The sequence below is a fragment of the Hylobates moloch genome, unplaced genomic scaffold, assembly GCF_009828535.3.
Source record: "Hylobates moloch isolate HMO894 unplaced genomic scaffold, HMol_V3 SCAFFOLD_6, whole genome shotgun sequence".
In the NCBI taxonomy this organism is placed as follows: domain Eukaryota; kingdom Metazoa; phylum Chordata; class Mammalia; order Primates; family Hylobatidae; genus Hylobates; species Hylobates moloch.
In genome coordinates this window covers 71,791,766-71,812,889 of record NW_026652281.1, presented here as the reverse complement: position 1 = coordinate 71,812,889, position 21,124 = coordinate 71,791,766, and the positions used below count along the sequence as shown (strand labels likewise).

Sequence of the window (21,124 nt, the reverse complement as noted above, 5' to 3'; positions counted from 1 at the left end):
ACAAAAAAGAGGCAGTGAACAAAGTGGTTGATTTAAATATGCAGGCCAGGTGAGGTGGCTCACTCCTGTAATCTCAGCACTTTGGGAGGTCAAGGCGGGTGGATCACCTGAGGTCAAGGGTTCGAGACCAGCCTGGCCAACATGGCGAAACCATATCTCTACTAAAAATTTAAAAATTAGCAAAAATTAGCCAAGAGTGATGGTGCATGCCTGTACTCCCAGCTACTTGGGAGGCTGAGGCGGGTGAATTGCTTGAACCTGGGAGGCAGAGGTTGCCATGAGCTGAGATCGCACCACTGCACTCCAGCCTGGGCTACAAAGTGATTCCATCTCAAAAATAAATCAGGCTGGGCACGGTGGCTCACACCCGTAATCCTAGCACTTTGTGAGGCAGAGGTAGACAGACTGTCTGAGCTCAGGAGTTCGAGACCAGCCTGGGCAACATGGCGAAACCCCATCTCTACTAAAAAAATACAAAAGCTTGGCCAGGCATGGTGGCGTATGCCTATAGTCCCAGCTACTCAGGAGGCTGAGGCATGAGAATCGCTTAAACCTAGGAGACAGAGGTCAGAGGTTGCAGTGAGCCAACACAGCACTCCAGCCTGGGTGACAGAGCAAGACTCTGTCTGAAAAAAAAAAAAAATCAAATATGCAAAAGTGGCTACCACTGGCAAAACGGAAAAGACTCAGGAAGATTGTCTTTCATTTTAGGGGATAAGAATATCATTCAGAAAGACTCTTAACAAAACTTACAGTTATGGGTTTCAGAGGGTGATAGTCCCCAAACTCCAATGGTACAGCCTCCAGTCGGCATGATGCAAATTCAGCTTTGTAGTTCCTGTTCCTGGAGTGCCTGGTAAACAGCGAAACACAGCCAATTAGTGGATGAGGGTACTTAAAACGCTAAAAACTTCTGATGAGACTTCTTCAATGATGAAGTAGTTTAAGAATAGCACAATATTCCCACCAAAGTCAAAAAGAAACTACATTTAAAAACAAATTTTTTGGCCAGGCGCAGTGGCTCACACCTGTAATCCTAGCAATTTGGGCAGCCTAGGTGGGTGGATCACGTGAGGTCAGGAGTTTGAGACCAGCCTGACCAACATGGTAAAACCATCTTTACTAAAAATACAAAAATTAGGTGGGTATGGTAGTGCATGCCTGTAATCCCAGCTACCTGGGAGGCTGATGCAGAAGAATTGCTTGAACTTGGGAGGTGGAGGTCACGGTGAACGAGATCACAGCACTCCACTCCTGCCTGGGCCACAGAGCAAGACTCCATAGCAAATAAAAAACAAAACACAACATTTAAAAAAACCTGTTTGGCCAGGCGCGGTGGCTCATGCCTGTAATTCCAGCACTTTGGGAGGCCAAGGCAGGCAGATCATGAGGTCAGGAGATTGAGACCATCCTAGCTAACATGGTGAAACCCCGTCTCTACTAAAAATACAAAAAATTAGCCGGGTGTGGTGGCACATGCCTGTAATCCCAGCTACTTGGGAGGCTGAGGCAGGAGAATTGCTTGAACCCAGGAGGTGGAGGTTCCAGTGAGCCAAGATCATGCCACTGCACTCCAGCCTGGGGAAAAGAGTGAGACTCCATCTCAAAAAATAGATATATTTAAAGGTATAAAGAGCTGCCAGCATACTGGACTTGTCATGCCACACACCAGAACAAAGGGAAACTCACTAAGGTTGAGAGGTGACAGCGTGCTGGCAGTCCTCACAGCCCTCGATCGCTCTCGGCGCCTCCTCTGCCTGGGCTCCCACTTTGGTGGCACTTGAGGAGCCCTTCAGCCCACCGCTGCACTGTGGGAGCCCCTTTCTGGGCTGGCCAAGGCCGGAGCCCACTCCCTCAGCTTGCAGGGAGGTGTGGAGGCTGGTGCGATTGGGAACTGGGGCTGCGTGTGGAGCTTGTGGGCCAGCTGGAGTTCCGGGTGGGCGTGGCCTTGGCAGGCCCCACACTCGGAGCAACCAGCCGGTCCTGCCGGCCCCAGGCAATGAGGGGCTTAGCACCCGGGCCAGCGGCTGCGGAGGGTGTACTGGGTCCCCCAGCAGCACCAGCCCACTGGCGCTGCGCTCGATTTCTCACCAGGCCTTAGCTCGTGGGGCAGGGCTCCCGACCCTGTGCAGCCGGAGCCTCCCTGACGAGCGCCACCCCCTGCTGCATGGTGCCCAGTCCCATCAACCACCCAAGGGCTGAGGAGTGCAGGCGCACGGTGCGGGACTGGCAGGCAGCTCCACCTGCAGCCCCGGTGCAGGATCCACTGGGTGAAGCCAGCTGGGCTTCTGAGTCTGGTGGGGCCTTGGAGAACCTTTATGTCTAGCTCAGGGATTGTAAATACACCAATCGGCACTCTGTATCTAGCTCAAGGTTTGTAAACACACCAATCAGCACCCTGTGTCTAGCTCAGGCTTTGTGAATGCACCAATCGACACTCTGTATCTAGCTACTCTGGTGGGACCTTGGAGAACCTTTGTGTCCATACTCTGTATCTAACTAATCTGGTGGGGACGTGGAGAACTTTTGTGTCTAGCTCAGGGATTTTAAACGCACCAATCAGCGCCCTGTCAGAACAGACCACTGGGCTCTACCAATCAGCAGGACGTGGGTGGGGCCAGATAAGAGAATAAAAGCAGGCTGCCCAGCCAGCAGTGGCAACCCGCTCGGGTCCCCTTCCACACTGTGTAAGCTTTGTTCTTTCGCTCTTTGCAATAAATCTTGCTACTGCTCACTCTTTGGGTCCATGCTGCCTTAAGAGCTGTAACACTCACCACGAAGGTCTGCAGCTTCACTCCTGAAGCCAGCGAGCCCACTAGCCCACCGGGAGGAACAAACAACTCCAGACGTGCTGCCTTAAGAGCTGTAACACTCACCAAAGGTCTGCAGCTTCACTCCTCAAGCCAGTGAGACCACGAGCCCACCAGAAGGAAGAAACTCCGAACACATCCGAACATCAAAAGGAACAAACTCCAGACGCGCCACCTTAAGAGCTGTAACACTCACCGCGAGGGTCCGCGGCTTCATTCTTGAAGTCAGACCAAGAACCCACCAACTCCGGACACAAGGTGACTCTAACACTCCTTGCCCAGCTTTCCCGCTCAGGGCATTTGTGAATTCTCAGCACACGACAAGAGGCTGACGCCAAGCGCAGGGCAGCTGTGAGGCAGCAGAGCAGCTAAAAGGGCTCTAAGGAAACCTCACAGAGCTGCACAGATAAACAGGAGTTCAGAGCTATCAAGACAGCCAGGAGGAAGAGGAGAGAGCACAGAGAAGACAGAAATCCAGCCTAGATTTCCCCTCAAGGTATTCGCCCATTGAGCTGCATAGGGCAAGAGAAAGGAGCCGCACAGAAAGGAGATGAAGAGCTTACCGTGTTTTCATTGGTTTCCTGAGGGTTCAACAAGAGAAAGGATTTGTGAGCTGGAAAATAAAGGGGGAGACTGAAGCATGGAGCAGAAAAAGCACAGGAAGACAGGCAGAATTTCAAAGACACAAGCAACGTGAAGAGAAGGCCTAACACACGTATAACTGGAATCCCAAAGAGGAGGAGAGAGAGAATGTGCAAGAACAGTCTCTGAAGAGATAACAGGTGAAACTTTTCCAAAACCAAAGAAAGACATCAAGCTACAGACTCAAGAAACATTTGTGGCCCAAGCAGGACGAGTACAAAAGCAAATAAACAAAACACACTTGGAGCCTTTATAGTAAAATGTATAGAAACCAAACAGAATTTTTCCTTTTACTTTTTTTTTTTTTTTTAAGTTTTTTTGAGAGATGGCGTCTTCCTATGTTGCCCAGGCTGGTCTTAAACTCCTGAGCTCAAGTGATCCTCCTGCCTCAGCCTCCCAAAGTGCCGGGATTACAGGCATGAGCCACCATGCCCAGCCTTCTTTGAGCATTTTAAAGATACGGTCCCTGTGTCTTCTGTGCTCATCTTTGTGCTGCAATAATAGTCTTCTTGTTGCTCCTTTGAAAATAAAGTATCCGTTTTCCTTTTAAGAAATTCTCCACCGGGCATGGTGGCTCACACCTATAATCCCAGCACTTTGGGAGGTACAGATGATGGACTGCTTGAGCCCAGGAGTTTGAAACCAGCCTGGGCAACATGGCGAAACCCCATGTCTACAAAATAAATAAATAAATTTGCTGGGTGTGGTGGTGTGTGCCTGTAGTCCCAGCTATTCTAGAGGCTGAGGTGGAAGGATCGCTTGAATCCAGGAGCTCAAAACTGCGGTGAGCTATAATCGCACCACTGCACTCCAGCCTGGGCAACAGAATGAGTCTCTCTCTTAAAAAGAAAAAAATCTGAAGGAGAGGAATACGGGAGCAGGGGGAAGGCAGAAAATGTTTTTAAATGATTGTCTTACATTTCTTAATCTCTATTACAAAGATCTGAGAATTTAATTTCATAGGTTATAGTTAAAAAATTTTTTTAACTCACATACTTAACCAAATTGTTTATGCAATGTGTGTATCCACATATAATTTTAAAAGCTACCATAGTCATAGAACGTCAGGGCCACAAAGTCGTAGACAAGTTAACCCGTTTGACCCCTTTCTCATCTCCTCCATTGACTCTCCAAGCAGGAGAACATCTCAGCCAGTACAGAAAGTGACAAAGTCGGCCGGGCGCGGTGGCTCACGCTTGTAATCCCAGCACTTTGGGAGGCCGAGGCGGGTGGATCACGAGGTCAGGAGATCGAGACCATGGTGAAACCCCGTCTCTACTAAAAATATAAAAAAATTAGCCGGGCGTAGTGGCAGGCGCCTGTAGTCCCAGCTACTCGGGAGGCTGAGGCAGGAGAATGGCGTGAACCCGGGAGGCGGAGCTTGCAGTGAGCCGAGAGCGCGCCACTGCACTCCAGCCTGGGCGACAGAGCGAGACTCCGTCTCAAAAAAAAAAAAAAAAAAAAAAAAGAAAGTGACAAAGTCTCTCCTTGACCAAACTCTGGGCAGGTTCCTCTGAGTTCTCCCCAGCTAGTGCTCAGCTATTGGGTTTCCACGTTTGTTTTTGCACTGCCCAGTTTTAGCAAGAATTCTGTCAAGCTGATTGAGCCAGAATCCCCCTCCATATCCAGTTGCCCTCAATATCTGATCAAATTCTTCTTCTACCCACACTTGGCTATAAATTCCCACTATTCCTTGTTGCATTAGGAGCTGAGGCCAATCTCTGTCCCCTATTGCAAAACCCCACTATAGTAGCCCCCCGGAATAAAGCCTGTCTCGTTTCCTTTAACAAGCACCATGAATAATATTTTTGTTTTGTTTTGTTTTTGTTTTTGTTTGACATAAGAGTCTCGCTGGAGTGCAGTGGTGCGATCTCAGCTCACTGCAACCTCCACATCTCAGGTTTAAGCCATCCTCCTGCCTCAGCCTCCTGAGTAGCTGGGACCATAGGCACACCCCTACACCTGGCTAATTTTTGTATTTTTTATTAGAAACGGGGTTTCACCATGTTGGCCAAGCTGGTCCCGAACTCCTGACCTCAGGTGATCCGCCTGCCTCAGTCTCCCAAACTGCTGGGATTAGAAACGTGAGACACTGAGCCCGGCCAATAGTTTTTCTTTAACAAAAGACATATGCACTTCGCATTTGTAAAATATCACATCCCAGAAAAACAGCTTTTCTGGGCACATGGGACAATTCTTGTCTCCTCCAACCCACTTTAGGGAAAGAGGAACCTCAAAGAGCACAGTCCCTTAAATTCATCCCCCCGCCCCACCTTCTGCTCCCATTTAGATTCCCAACTTCATTAACCTTTGTATGAAATACCAGCACCCCAGATCTAATTGTGCCGTGCAACTAGTCAGCTTTACCCAATATCCTCCATTAACCCAGAAACCCAAGCCAGCACAAACGAATTGAGCTCCCATGTCATTTCATTTCTATCCTTTCTAAATGAACTCGGCTTTGAGTGTAGGAAAGGAGGAGAAAGGCTGGTTGACAATAATGAGCCAGTTCTACTTTTATTTTTTGAGGCAGAGTCTCACTCTCTCGCCCAGGCTGGAGTGCAGTGGTGCGATCTCCGCTCAGTGCAAGCTCCGCCTCCCAGGTTCACGCCATTCTCCTGCCTCAGCCTCCCGAGTAGCTGGGACTACAGGCGCCCGCCACCACGCCTGGCTAATTTTTTTGTATTTTTAGTAGAGACGGGGGTTTCACTGTGTTAGCCAGGATGGTCTCGATCTCCCGACCTCGTGATCTGCCCGCCTCAGCTTCCCAAAGTGCTGGGATTACAGGTGTGAGCCACCGCACCTGGCCCCTACTTTTATTTTTTTTTAAGGGAAAATCCCTTTCACGATAATTTGCCTAGTCGCTCTGGGGTCATATTTACAAAATATACACTATCTTCATCTTCCAAAAGATTGCAATAGAAATCACCTATGAAATATTCCTCCAAACTCCCATCCCATCAAGGATGCTATCAGGCAATCCTCGATTTATTAAAAAAAAAAAAAACCACAAAGGATAAATTTGAATAAGAGTCATCAACAGTCAAGATGGAGTTTAAAACATCAAAGTATAATTTTCCTCTTTTCAAATCACTTTTTTTTCCTTTTTTTGAGACACAGTCTTGCTTTTTCCCCCAGGATGGAGTGCAGTGGCATGATCTCGGCTCACTGCAACCTCTGCCTCCTGGATTCACGCAATTCTCCTGCCTCAGCCTCCCAAGTGACTGGGATTACAGTTGTGCATCACCACGCCTTGCTAATTTTTGTATTTTTGGTAGAGACGGGCTTTTACCATTTTGGCCAGGCTGGTCTAGAACTCCAGACCTCAAGTGAACCACCCACCTTGGCCTCCCAAAGTGCTGGGATTATAGGTGTGATCCACCACGCCCAGCCTCAAATGACTCTTAATTTTATCTGTTGTCAAGAAAAGTAGAATGTTGAAAGGTTCATTTAACAAAGTAGAAAATTTAATGTGACAGGAAAGTCTGTTCCAAATGTGTTTTCTGTCCCTATTAGAATTACTAACAATCAACAGCTGAGCAAATGCTAGATCGAACCAGAAATATGACGTCATATGCAACAATCAAATAACTGTTCTCATTTATTATGCACTTACTGTATACCAGGCTCTGGGCCAGCCTTTACCTCTGTTTCCTCATTTAATCAACCCAGTAAGGTAGGTACTACGCTGATTTTTCAGATGAAGAAGCTGAGGCTGTTAGAATGTTGGAAACTTGTCGAAAGTGAGAGCAGCAATAGAAACAGATTCAGTAGTTCCATAGATTATCTATAAGTCATGCTGAGAACTTTAAAATTTAAGCATATGTCTATTTCCCTTAAAAGACCCAAGTTTTGGAACGAATTTTATTTTTTTTAAAAAGGGGGATGGTAGTGAAAAAATACTGCTTCTGGGCCGGGCGCGGTGGCTCATGCCTGTAATTTACCGAGCACTTTGGGAGGCCAAGGTGGGTGGATCACCTGAGGTCAGGAGTTCGAGACCAGCCTGGCCAACATGGCAAAACCCGTTTCTACTAGAAACACAAAAAAATTAGCCAGGCATGGTCACACACACCTGTAATCCCAGATGCTCGGGAGGCTGAGGCACAAGAACTGCTTGAACCCGGGAGGTGGAGGTTGCAGTGAGCCAAGATCGTGGCAGGAGAGACTACATCTCAAAAAATATATATAATATATATATTGCTTGTGGAAATAAATCTTAAAAAAAATTTTTTTTCCTTCTGAAAGCCCACAGTAAACCATCATATTTTGATTTTCTACCACTTCTTTGATGATTTCCTCAAATTTGCTCTCTGATCCCTAAGTCTGAGATTTTAAAGCATTTTCTTTTATCTCTGGGTCTTTGGTAAGGCTAACAGCGACCTCTTGTGGGCATTTTGTCAAAAATCATTCCTTTTCTTTTTGCTAACACAGTTGATATAAACTGGTAAAAATTCCCCATAATTCCAACCCCCAGCAATGTAAAGGGCTTGTCGGGATCACTGGCACCTGCCACAGGAAAAAAGGCCACCATTTCACACCTCCACTATTGGCTGGGCTTAGTCCTTGGCTATTCAAAGTGTGGTTCACAGATCACCAGCAATGACACCACCTGGGCGGGCTAAAATACTCCAGGCCTACAGAATCAGAATCTGCATTTTAACTAAATCCTCAGGTGGTTTATATGCACATTAAAGGTTGACAACAGCCTATTTTTAAATTATTTACCTCTGATAATATGGATACACAGAAATCTCACTATGATTAACCAAATTAATCTCCTTATACTGGAAACACCGAAATCCACTAACTGCTTTGCTCAAATATTTTAATTCTCAAATAAGTTTTTGGTTACTAATCACATAATCAGACCACACAGCTTTTTCTTCCATAATCACAATATTACCCAGCCCCCCTCACCGCTACACATAAAAAAACTCTTAAAATGATGTAGAGATTCTGACTCCAAGGACTGTTTTGTTTTTTGTTTTGTTTTTTTTTTTGAGACGGAGTCTCACTGTGTCATCCAGGCTGCAGTGCAGTGGCGCGATCTCAGCTCACTGCAACCTCTGCCTCCTGGGTTCAAGCAATTCTCCTGCCTCAGCCTCCGGAGTAGCTGGGACTACAGGCACCCGTCACCACGCCTGAGGAATTTTTTTTTTTTCTAGTAGAGACAGGGTTTCACTATGTTGGTCAGGCGGGTCTTGAACTCCAGACATCAAGTGATCCACTGGCCTCGGCCTCCCAAAGTGCTGGGATTAGAGGCATGAGCCACCTTGCCCGGCCCAAAGGGTGGTATTTCCAAGTGTGCTATAACCACAGGATTAAATGGAAAATGTGATCTAGGGCATACAGGACATCTCATCTCCTAGCCAGGCCAAAATATAGCAGGGATAGCAAAAACTGTGGGTAAAAAGAGGCATTCCTGGGGAGACCCATGACAAGGCAGTGGGATTTGGGGAACCCCCCAAGCCAGAAACCTCAGCCCAGGATATAGATTTGAAGTCCAGCTGGTGAGGATGATTACTATCATAGCCTCTGGCTTCCAAACCTCAGCTATCCCTTGTGGGGCTAATTTAAGTAAACTGCTTCATCTCTCTGCCTCTATTTCTTCCTCCGAAACATGGGGTTGTTATAAGAACCTAATGACGTTACACGTTATACACTTTACGAGTGATGTCTGACAGAAAATAAGGACTTGATAAATGTAAATTTAATGACAGAAACTCGTTTCTCCTCTGCAGTCCTCCTCAGTTTCCTCATTCATTCATAAATATTATTCAGCACTCACCATCATGTTCTAGGCTCTACATACAAAGATGGACAAAACTCAGTCCCTTTTACTTTTTTTTTTTTTTTTTGAGACGGGGTCTCGCTTAGTAGCTCAGGCTGGAGTGCAATGGCACAATCTTGGCTCACTGCAACCTCCGCCTCCTGGGATCAAGTGATTCTCCCGGGATCAAGCGATTCTCCCACTTCAGCCTCCCAAGTAGCTGGGATTACAGGAACCTGCCGTCATGCCCGGCTACTTTTTGTATTTTTGTAGAGATGGGCTTTCACCATGTTGGGCAGGCTGGTCTTGGAACTCCTGACCTCAGGTGGTCCGCCCGCCTCGGCCTCCCAAAGCGCTGGGATTACAGGCATGAGTGACCGCACCCAGCCAGTTCTTTTAACTTTTAAGGAGCAGGAAGTCTATTAGGGAAACTGAAAGATGAATGCATACTTCAAAAGGAAATGTTCAGAGCACGGGCCAGGTGCAGTAGCTCACGCCTGTAATCCCAGCACTTTGGGAACCCGAGGTGGGCAGATCACTTAAGGTCAGGAGTTCGAGACCAGCCTGGCCAACATGGTGAAACACCGTCTCTACTAAAAATACAAAAATTAGCCTGGCGTGGTAGCGTCACCTGTAATTCCAGCTACTCGGGAGAGTGAGGCGAAGAATCACTTGAACCGGGAGGTGGAGGTTGCGGTGAGCCAAGATCACGCCACTGCACTCAAGCCTGGGCGAGACTCCGTCTCAACAAAAACAACAACAAAATGTTTAGAGCACGGCCAGATTAGGAACTATAGAGACCCTAAACACTAAAAGCGTTACGGCACCTGTTTGCCTGCTTGTAATATAAAATTAAAATTCCAAAGGTAAAAATGTACTGGGATGCAGAGATTAAGACAGCATCTTCCTGGATTTTCTGACTGCAAACTCCAGATAAATCCACTGAAGTCAAATGTTTCTCATGTTTTTGGTTAGCTTTTTGGTCAAGCCAGCATGACTTTTTAATTTATTATTATTATTTTTTTGAGACAGAGTCCCACGCTGTTGCCCAGGCTGGACTGCAGTGGCATGATCTCCGTTCACTGCAACTTCCGCCTCCCAGGTTCAAGCGACTCTCCTGCTTCACCCTCCCAAGTAGCTGGGATTACAAGTGTGTGCCACCACTAATTTAGCCCAGCTAATTTTTGTATTTTTAGTAGAGATTAGGTTTCGCCATGTTGGCCAGACTGGTCTCGAACCTCTGACCTCAGGTGATCCGCCAGCCTCGGCCTCCCAAAGTGCTGGGATTACAGGCGTGAGCCACTGTACCCAGCCAGCATGACTATTAACTGAAAAAAAAAAAAAAAAACCTCAAGGGGTGGAAGTGCTCAGAGGCATTCAATGCTGATGTAGCGTGTCAAGGAAGCAGTCTCTTAAGTGTTGGGCAAATGAAAGGAATAAGACAAAATGAACTGTTTATCAAGCTCAAAAGCATAAGGTTGTACCTGATTATTTCTAAGGTCTTTCATTTGCTCATTTAATCTAAGCTACTTCACATCATTTGAAGAGAAAGTAAATTATCTCGCTTTCTGAGATGCAAGAGAGATTCCCCGTCCCCAAATCCCACTATCATCAACAACACAACTTCCTCAAGTTCTTCACTCACACACATACCACCTGCTGAACCCTGAAGCTTCAGTCACTCACTCCTAGCTACTCCAACCACAAGGGACCTATGGGCCTGCCAACCAGGCACAAGCCACGCCCTCCCCTATGGTGAACTCCTATTCATCCTCCAAGACCCAATTTAACTCTTCCTCTCTAGCCTTCCCCTAGCCCCCTGGTGGGGATAATCACTCCCTTCTTGGTGCCTCATCCGAATGCCCTCTTTGGACATCCCTCTACTGTGTGTCTGCCCCATTATACTGTCAGCTCCTTGAGGCCAAGGGATAAGTCTGAGGGCTGTGCTTAGGGTAGGATGAATGGTGGCCGTTTTACAGATGAGAAAAGCAAGTCTCCAGGTGAACAGAGGAGCTCAGGAAACTGACCAACAGCCGATCTCCCGACTTGTCCAGACTTAAGAGCTGAGTCCACCATTACCCTCATCCAGCGACCCCAGAACCCGGGCCAACTTCTGGGGACGCGGAAGCCTGGAAACTCAAGTTTTCTTTAGGGAATGAAAGGACAGGGGCCCGTGGAAGGCGCAGAGAGGCAGCAGACGGGGAGAGAACCAAGAACCCGCCAGTCTGGCTTCAGATTGCTCCGCTGGACCGCGGTAGCGGCCAGGGATTCTACGGTCAAGACAACTTGGGGGTGGGCGGTCGACCACCAGAACCCGCAAGAGAGGAATTCACACTCTCAGACCCAGGCCGACCCCATCACAACTAAGGACAGCTCCTCCCCAAAGCCCACCCGCCGCTGCTTCCTTACCAAGGAAAGACGGCCATCTTCCCAGTCACATGACCGCTTGTTCTGGGGCCGTCTGCTCGGCTTCCCATCCAGACCCCGCCACGCCCCGCACCGCCCGGCCGCCATGTTTGTGAAGGGCACCTGCCCGCCCCGCAGAGTCCGCACTGCACGTTCTGCAGACGCCATGCTTGTGAGGGTCAGGCGACGCTCCGCACAGCACAGGCTTCATTTTCAGCAGACGCCATGCTTGTGAGGGTCAGGCGACGCTCCGCACAGCACAGGCTTCATTTTCAGCAGACGCCATGCTTGTGAGGGGCAGCTGCCCGCTCTGGATAGCCCGGGTTACAACTTCCGCCGGCGCCATGCTTCTGAGGAGCAACGTCGGCCACGGCCACAGTGCCGTAGAGTTTCTATGAGCCATGATTGTAAAGGGCAGCTGTCTACAGTGCCGGGTGGTCCCGCCTGCGGGCGTCATGATGGTAAAGGGCATGACTGCTGCTTAGCCCACCCGCGTCCTCTAGAGGCAGAAAGGACCCCAGAAGGCGGCGGAGCGAAGACGCAAACTGAGGTTCGGCCAGCACCTGGTTTTGCGGCTAATGCGCTGTTTGGCGTGGGTCAGCCATGCCCCCTCTAGGCCGCTGCTTTACCCACTGCTTTGCGGGCGGTTTTAGGCACTTGCAGAATGCCCTTCCCACGACTAGCAACCAAGGGCTGCCTTAGATCCAATATGATTGACTACAGCTAATGCACGTGGAGAAATCAGGGTTCGCATTTCGTCCAACTTGGCAAAGCAGTGTTTCTAGGAAGGTGGATATCCATTTCGACCACAGAACGTTTTTAAAAATTATTTTAGGCCGGGAGCGGTGGCTCAGGCCTATAATCCCAGAACTTTGGGAGGCCGAGGCGGGTGGGTCACCTGATGTCAGGAGTTCGGGACCAGCCTGGCCAACATGGTGAAACCCCGTCTCTACTAAAAAATACAAAAACTAGTTGGGCATGGTGGCGGGCGCCTGTAATCCCAGCTACTCGGGAGGCTGAAGCAGGAGAATTGCTCCAACCCGGGAGGCAGAGGTTGCAGTGAGCCGAGATTGCGCCACTGCACTCCAGCCTGGGCTACAAGAGCGAAACTCCGTCTCAAAAAAAATTTTTTTTAAAAGTATTACTTTTATAACTTCCCTTAGATATCCATTATGGTCCCTTAGAGAGAAAGCATTCAATGTTTTTATAACTCTTACTTCTCCTTCGGGGGTGGTGGTCTGTGGTTGTTCATGGGATGGTGACCTATGACAGGGAAAAGGATCATCTCCGGAACGGGCCCCCCAGTGTTCAGCTCAGTATGAGTAGGAAAGTATTTCCAGTCATACCTACTATTCCCAACACTGGAAGTGAACAAGGGTTAAAGGGTGGCCACGGGAAAGCAAGGAGCTCTTCCCATACAGCCGTGCATGTTATCACATGCAACATCTCAGTAAGAGGTCAAGGTGAAGAGCCTTTTCCTAGGCTCACACTACATGATTAGGCAGTAACAAAAGGAGGATTCTTAAAGTTGTACAAATTAACAGCTTTGATATGAGCTTCAACCTTCGCATTCTCTTTTCTCCCTCTCCTTCCCTTAGCAGGCTTCTATCTCTTAGTAAGACATTTCCAGACTTGAGTTTTACCTTCCGAAAAGTCCAACTTTTAGTAGAGACGGGGATTCACCATGTTGGCCAGGCTGGTCTCAAACTCCCGACCTCAGGTGATCCTCCCGCCTTGGCCTCCCAAAGTGTTGGGATTACAGGCGTGAGGCACCACACCTGGCCCAGGGGACATGTTAAATAATGAGATATATCTTTCATGGAACTTGTAATTGTAAAGAATCATTATATACAATATTTGTTTTGGCCAAATACTTTTCACTATGTTTCTTTTTTTCTTTTTTGTTTTGGAGACAAAGTCTCATTCAGGCTGGAGTGCAGTGGTGCGATTATAGCTCACTGCGGCCTGTAACTCCTGGGCTCAAGTGATCCTCCTGCCTCAGCCTCCAGATTACCTAGGACTACAGATGTGAACCGCCATGCCTGGCTAATATCTATTTCTTTTTTGTTTTGTTTTGAGATGGAGTCTTGCTCTGTCACCCAGGCTGCAGTGCAGTGGCACAATCTCGGCTCACTGTAGCCTCCCCATCCCAGGCTCAGGTGATTCTCCTGCTTCAGCCTCCCAAGTAGCTGGAACTACAGGCATGCATCACTACACCCAGCTAATTTTGTATTTTTAGTAGATATGGGGTTTCACCATGTTAGGCCAGGCTGGTCTCAAACTCCCGATCTCATGATCCACCCACCTTGGCCTCCCAAAGTGCTGGAATTACAGGCATGAGCCACCATGCCTGGCCTATTTCTTAATAGTCCTTCCCCTGGTAAATAAAAACAATCAAACTAGATTTTCTTTAAGATGAAAAGTTTATTTTGCTTTTTGCCTAGAAGCAAAACTAGTGAAAATAAAAATATAAAAATAAATACAATTTACATTAATGAACATTCCACTCAAAGTAAAAATAAGCAAAAAAATGTATATAAATAAAAATCCATCAAAAGCACAAACAGTGTCTGGCACTTGTATAAGAAAAAGCTATGAACACCAAAAAAGAATGTGTAAAACACACGCTTTTATCTTTAAATTAAAAACACACTCAAGTTTCTCATCCTTACTCTAAAGCTAGTTTTAACTTTCTCCAAAACATACTATTTGTTTTAACTAATTTGCATTACACACACAAAAAGTGCACAAAACTTTTAGCATCTTTCTTACTGGAGAGACCCACATGCTATGAATAAGCTGTATCCTGAGTTTTCAGAATGATAAAGCACAGTTTATCATATTAAGACAATTTTATACTTTGCCTATAAATTTTAAAAAATTGGTAACTTGGACTTTTTTTGACCATCTTCTAATTTTCTGGTTCACTCATTCAATACATGATACATCTGAATAAAGAAAATCAAGTTTACACCCAGGGTGGCTTATTATTTCTGTCTATAGCTGTATGTCAAAGTTAAATTTAAAATGGCACAGAAAATTGGAGAAAACAATCTTCATCTCCATATTCTTAAAAGGATATTAAGAATATATATAGGCTGCATTTTCAAAATACCAGTATCTCTTTAAAATTTAAATTAGATTAAATATACATTGTCCCAATTTTATGTGAAAAGCACAAAGCCCTTTTTGGAAATGGTATGATAAATTAATAGTGACATTCTCCCTCATGAAGTCATGTTTTCTTGGTAACATTTGTTAGTTGATACTTTTTTTTTTTTTTGAAACAGTGTCTCGCTCTGTTAACCAGGCTGGAGTGCAATGGCACATCTCGGCTCACTGCAACCTCTGCCTCCCAGGTTCAAGCAATTCTCCTGTCTCAGCCTCCCAAGTAGCTGGAACTACAGGCATGTACCACCATGCCTAATTTTTGTATTTTCAGTACAGATGGGGTTTCGCCATGTTTGGTCAGGCTGGTCTCAAACTCCTGACCTCAGGTGATCCACCCGCCTTGGCCTCCCAAAGTGTTGGGATTACAGGCGTGAGCCACCCTGCCCGGCCAGTTGATACTTTTAATGGATATGTTAGTGATGAAAAATCTTAAACATGGGTGTCTTTAAGCAATGCAGAATTTTAACCAGGCAATATTCTTATCCTGAAATCTGGATTTATTATTATATAGCCCTTTATTCTCTCCTAAATCAAGCATGCTAGAAAAAAGACTATGAAGAACAAAATATACAGACTAAATAGAAAATATAACTGCATGCAACATATTATTATGTTACAGAAATGGATGTAATAATGCATTCCCAAGAGCTACATTCAAGAAGATTGTGCTGTCTTCCCCATATTTGTTACCTGTCACAGAAAGATCTTATAACCTAGTACAAATGTTTCTAACAGTACTGGGGTAACATACATGAAGCCTAACATTTCTGTAAGACAACTAGTTGTTGACCGGAATGTATGCTTCTGACCAAAATGGTGACCCACATTAACTTCTGTAGATTTTAGTGGACCACAATTGGCTACATCGTTATACTGTAAGTTAAAGAATGTGGACATTGAGCAGTTAATCCAAGTTTTTAAAGTTATAAAATGAGGGAAAGGCATTCTTCTGCAATAATTTCCTTTTGAATCAAATTCAAAAATCACTATGCAGAGATGAATTAAATTTGTTTTAGAACTTATTTATAATTTGTCTTATCTTTTCAATATTCTGTAAAAGTAAACCCAAATGTCCTTGATGTTTACAAAAAGGGTCTCTGTAGACATCTGGGCATATAAAATAAACTTATGTTTGTATAGGTAAGCACAGAGATGATGCAATTACTAAACACTAATTTGTCTTCACCCAAACTTACTATTAAGAGGAAAATAGGGGCATGGAGCAGGAATTACCAAACTGACCAAATGATCCAGATAAGTGTTCAGCCTTCTGATGTCACTTTGTCTGTGTAAACGGAGTCCAGGGTTAAATAAAGTCTTGGGCAGGGAAAATAACATGAATAATAATCCTTCCCCCCGTTTTATCCTAATGAATGTTGTCTTCTTAAATTGTCGCAACATTTGGCCGCTTTCTTTGGATTTTTCCTGCATATACTCCTAAAAATAGAGCAAAACTAGTATTACTTCTCAATGGGAGGTTTTCGATAATGATACAATTTAATGAGTTTTTACTCTGGAACAAACACTGAGCTAGGCAATATACATTATCATATTTAATCCTTATATGAATCATCCTGAGGTAGAAATTGTTATGACCATTTTAAGGGTAATTAAACTGAGGCATAGGAGAGCACTTGCCTAAGGAACAGAGCTAGAAGTAAGAACTCTGATAACCCAGTTCCACGTGATGTGTTATTTTACTTAACCATTTTGCATGACCACCTCCTACTCTGCTTTGATTAGTGGTTTCTGAATTTCACTATATAAACTCTAGTCAAGCACAAAACATCAAATGAAGAAATGTGTTTTAAAACTGTAAGTCAAAGATCACTTACGATAACATCAGACATTGCAATTTAGGTTTGTAAAACTATAAATAACTAAATGCTTTGCAGCATACTTTAACATTTTAGAATTCTACTTCAGTCTAAGAGTATGATATTCTATCATAACAAAAGTTAGTTTTCTATTGCTTAACAAAGGATTTGCCTCCATTTAGAGCAAATCAAAACATAATTTCAAATTTGTTTAAAACATAATTCAGACCATTAAAACTCTAAGCAGGAAAGAGTAATCTTTTCAAGAGTGACAGTGGATTCCTGTGTTCAGATTCATAGTTAGTATTTTAACCAGCCAATATCCCAAACTCTCAGTTTATATAAAAGAATACAATTCTGGCTGGACGCGGTGGCTTACACCTGTAATCCCAGAGCTCTGGGAGGCCGAGGTGGGCGGATCACCTGAGGTCGGGCGTTCGAGACTAGCCTGGCCAATATGGTAAAACCCCATCTCTACTAAAAATACAAGAAATTAGGTGGGCATGGTGGCATGCGCCTGTAATTCCAGCTACTCGGGAGGCTGAGGCAGGAGAATGGCTTGAACCCAGGAGGTGGAGATTGCAGTGAGCCAAGATCACACCAATGTACTCCAGCCTGGGAAACAGAACGAGACTCTGTCTCAAAAAAAAAAAAAAAAGAATACAATTATTTAGTTTCTTTCAATTGTCTAAATATGCACTCATGTATAAGTAAATCTTTAGAAAACAACAGCAACAGACTTTTGTACTTGTTTAGATACATATTAATTCAAGGGTTAAGTTCATTTGTATTAATAATTATGTTGCAATGCAATTAAATCTCAATAGTTCAAAATAATGAACTTCATTGTATGTTACTAACTTCAATGACTGACCATACATCCTTTATACTGTTGAGTATTGCTGAATAAAAACAGTACTTGCTATTTTGCTTATAAGTTCACAAGTGACAAATAGTGGAGATGAAATGCATGAGAAAAGAACATGGAGAGTAGTCACTGTGGCAAATTGATATCAGGCAAAACAATACTAATTCCTCAATGATTTTCCAACTTGCTAAGTTTCAGTGCAATATAGAATACTAACATGAGAAAAACAGAAAATGTCTTAAAATTCCACAGGTCTGGTGTTTGGTCTGAGTCCTTTCAAATGGTTATCTTTCAAACTAGCTTATTCTGACTGCCTCTGGAGTAAACAGTATCTTCAGCTATGTAATCCTTTAAGACAATTCCATTAACTGTCACTCACAATGATTTCCAAAGATGACCTTTTAAATTATCCTATATATGTGTGACACTATGAATTACATTCACTACCTACATACAAAAGGTCAGCCATCATTTCAAAGTTACAATCAATAGCTTGTTCCCTCCTAATTTGAAGGAAATCGCTTAGTAATAAAAGCTCTAAAATTTGCCTAATTGTATATTAATGGAAAGATTAAAATTGATTAAAGGTTTAATCTTCAATGCCTGGTAATTAATTTAGGTTTCTTGTAAATGTCTAGAAAGCAGTATAGTTAAAGCACAACATTTGGAAGGCATTTTTAAATGGATCACATAATTTTTAAGTGAGCTTAATCAAAGTGTCTTAACAAAGATACCTAAAAAATATTAAAGCATTTGGTTAAGAGCTTTGAATTAGCTCAAGAATGAGTTTGTCTTCTTGCCACCATAAACAGAATTTTAAAATACAGTGTTTAGTTTAGCTCTTAATCCTCAAATAATGAACATAAGGAGAGATTTAGCTCAAGCTTTGGACTGAGCAAAATATGAAGCCCTCCTCCCACTGGCATATTCACTTGTGATCTTACAGTCCGAGGGAGAAAGTTTTATCCCCTTATGTGCAGATACACTTCCCCAAGCTGAACAGACAATGCACAGACTTAGCACCAGAGATGATCATTATCTTTTATTCATTAAATAAAAAGGTTTTCTGAATTAAGCATGGCAAATTCTACAATTTTTTCTGGATGAAAAATACATAGTGCTTTCCATAGAAATATTATAGAAATGAAGACTGGAATCACACTTAGTTACTAAGACTTCCTGACTGCCATACAATGCAAAGACCAAAGAACACTAATAAGATGACTGTGAATATGCCAAAATTATGGTGGCAAGGAAAGACAATCTATTCCACTTCCGTGGCCTGAGTTATGGGGCAGCTTGTGCACTTCCTTCTATTGAATGGGCTTCAGGAATTTATTTTCTACAAACCTGAAACAGGCACTCTGTTAGGCACTCTGCTCTGTGAAGGCTTCTGTCTATTTTGCACAACCCCCTTCACTGTTGTCTTAGGGGTTCTAATTGAATATAAAAAAATTAATAAGTCACTGGCATTAAGGTCTAAATGTTCAAAATTCAAAGAAAGCAATCACATTGCATCAACTGTCCAAAGCACAAATAAGCTTGAAAAGAACTGAAGTCTCATGCATGCGCACAGTAAGGAAAGCTAAACTCTGGCTTCAGCAGGAGACTATAAGCATGAGTCATACTCTGTTGGAGAATCACTTCGGTGATGCTGAACTTACTATATGGCTATTTAAAATACTTTATGAGTAAAATGGTATGAAATGAAAAGTAAAAACATGCCAACATAAGACAGTAATAAGAATACACAACAGTACACCAAGAGGGTTACATTTGAAGACAAAACTTTAAAATATCTTTCCCAATGCTATAAAGAAAAAAAATCCCACTGAAAAACCATTATCCTTTACATAAAGAACACTAGATTTATTTTTCCCTCTCAAATCTAATCTTGGTTTCCGTAGTTTTCAATACCCGTGTGTGGCATTCTTACCCTTGTCTACTAAGTAGCCTATGACCAGGTGCATTCTGTCCTTGGTTTGGCTGAAGGACTCTGTTGACAAATTAAATAAAAAATTAATTTAAAAGGTTAAACTCCATTTTTTCCCATTTTCTTTCAACGGATGAAAGATGATGACCATAAGGTAAAGGTCAACTATGCAATAATATGGCCTATATATTACCACAAAGCAGAGCAAATCGACTAAAGCATATTAATATGATACTTATATTTTGCTAAGAGTCCAAACCTTAGGTTTTTATCAGCAAAGAATGTCCAACATATAGACTAACCCTTGTGCTTTTAGATAATTTTCTTATACATATGCTTTACAAAAGCTAACTTTTCCCTTCAAACCAGTGAGAGAAGAAAGTATAGCTCTCATTTTACAGGAGTAAAAAACAGGTCAGAAATATTAAAGCTCGCTTTTTAGTTTTCTTTATTTTTTATTTATTTATTTTTTTGAGATGGGTCTTACTATGTTACCCATACTGGTTTGAATTTCTGGGCTTAAGCTATCCTCCTGCCTCAGCCTCCTGAGTACCTGGGACCATAGGAGCATGCCACTGTGCCCATCTTAAGTTAGCTTTTTTTTGAGACGGAGTCTTGCTCTGTCGCCCAGGATGGAGTACAGTGGTGCAGTCTTGGCTCACTGCAACCTCCGCCTCCCTAAGCAATTCTCCTGCCTCAGCCTCCTGAGTAGCTGAGATTACAGGCATGCGCCATCACACCCAGCTTTTTGTATCATTTATTTTTGTATTTTTAGTAGAGACAGGGTTTCACCATCTTGGCCAGGCTGGTCTTGAACTCCTGACCTCGTGATCCACCCGCCTCACCCTCCCAGAGTGCTAGGATAACAGGCATGAGCCACTGCTCCCAGCCCAGCTTAAGTTAGCTTTCTGAGGTTTTTAAATAAGTATCAAAGATCCTCTGGACTGTGTAACTGAACTCAAGACATATCACGCTCAAAATTTCTACCACAGATAGCATGTCCTACAAAAGCTCCAGGCACATCTGGTCTGACATGTGACCAGGTATATGGCCAGGTATTGGTATGAATCTTGAGCCTGAGGACCACCCCCGACCCAATTCAGCAAAAAGTGTTCTACTGATGTCAAGTAGAACAAAGTCAACAAAAATGAAGTTTGGGATTTAAATTTTAATGTTTTAATTTTTTTTTTTTTTTTTGAGATAGAGTTTCACTCTTGTTGCCCAGGCTGGAGTGCAATGGCGCAATCTTGGCTCACTGCAACCTCTGCCTCCTGGGTTCAAGTGATTCTCCTGCCTCGGCCTCTTGAGTAGCTGGGATTACAGGCATGTGCCACCACGCCCAGCTAATTTTGTATTTTTAGTTGAGATGGGGTTTTCCATGTTGGTCAGGCTGGTCTCAAACTCCCGACCTCAGGTGATCCATCTGTCTTGGCCTCCCAAAGTGCTGGGATTACAGGCGTGAGCCACCGTGCCCAGCCAATTTTTTTTTTCTATAAAAAACAAAAAGCCTCTCATTAAGTGATTTTTCTCACCTTGTTTCAGAAGGATTTTGTTTAACCAGAAATTTCTTATTTGGCATTCCCATTTCAGCAGCTCTAACACGATATAAAAATAAGGACATAATGTATTTAGAGAAGGGAAGAAAACATGCTTACAAATGTAATACAGGATGACAGAAACATCATCATTTAGAAGCTAGTGTACTAC

General features: G+C 44.0%; 2 protein-coding genes across 10 annotated transcripts in view; both read right to left on the bottom strand.

Moving 5' to 3' along the window:
• Positions 1–11,711, bottom strand: part of VPS35L (VPS35 endosomal protein sorting factor like) — a 158,644-nt gene extending 146,933 nt beyond the window's left edge. For both annotated transcript variants that reach the window (XM_032157026.2, XM_032157025.2), the window contains exons 1-2: positions 11,632–11,711; positions 754–853 (exon numbers count right to left, since the gene is read on the bottom strand). In XM_032157026.2, coding sequence (XP_032012917.1) covers positions 754–853; positions 11,632–11,699 — 168 coding nt within the window. In that variant the 5' untranslated portion in view covers positions 11,700–11,711. The remainder of the gene's footprint in view (positions 1–753; positions 854–11,631) is intronic.
• Positions 11,712–14,032: 2,321 nt separating this feature from the next.
• CCP110 (centriolar coiled-coil protein 110) overlaps positions 14,033–21,124 on the bottom strand; it is a 30,822-nt gene continuing 23,730 nt past the window's right edge. For 2 of the 8 annotated variants that reach the window (XM_058440785.1, XM_032157018.2), the window contains 4 exons: positions 20,950–21,012; positions 19,421–19,480; positions 18,835–18,920; positions 14,033–16,236 (listed from right to left, as the gene is read on the bottom strand). In XM_058440785.1, coding sequence (XP_058296768.1) covers positions 16,184–16,236; positions 18,835–18,920; positions 19,421–19,480; positions 20,950–21,012 — 262 coding nt within the window. In that variant the 3' untranslated portion in view covers positions 14,033–16,183. The remainder of the gene's footprint in view (positions 16,237–18,834; positions 18,921–19,420; positions 19,481–20,949; positions 21,013–21,124) is intronic. The other 6 variants (XM_032157022.2, XM_032157021.2, XM_032157024.2 and 3 more) reach the window with 4 other exon arrangements.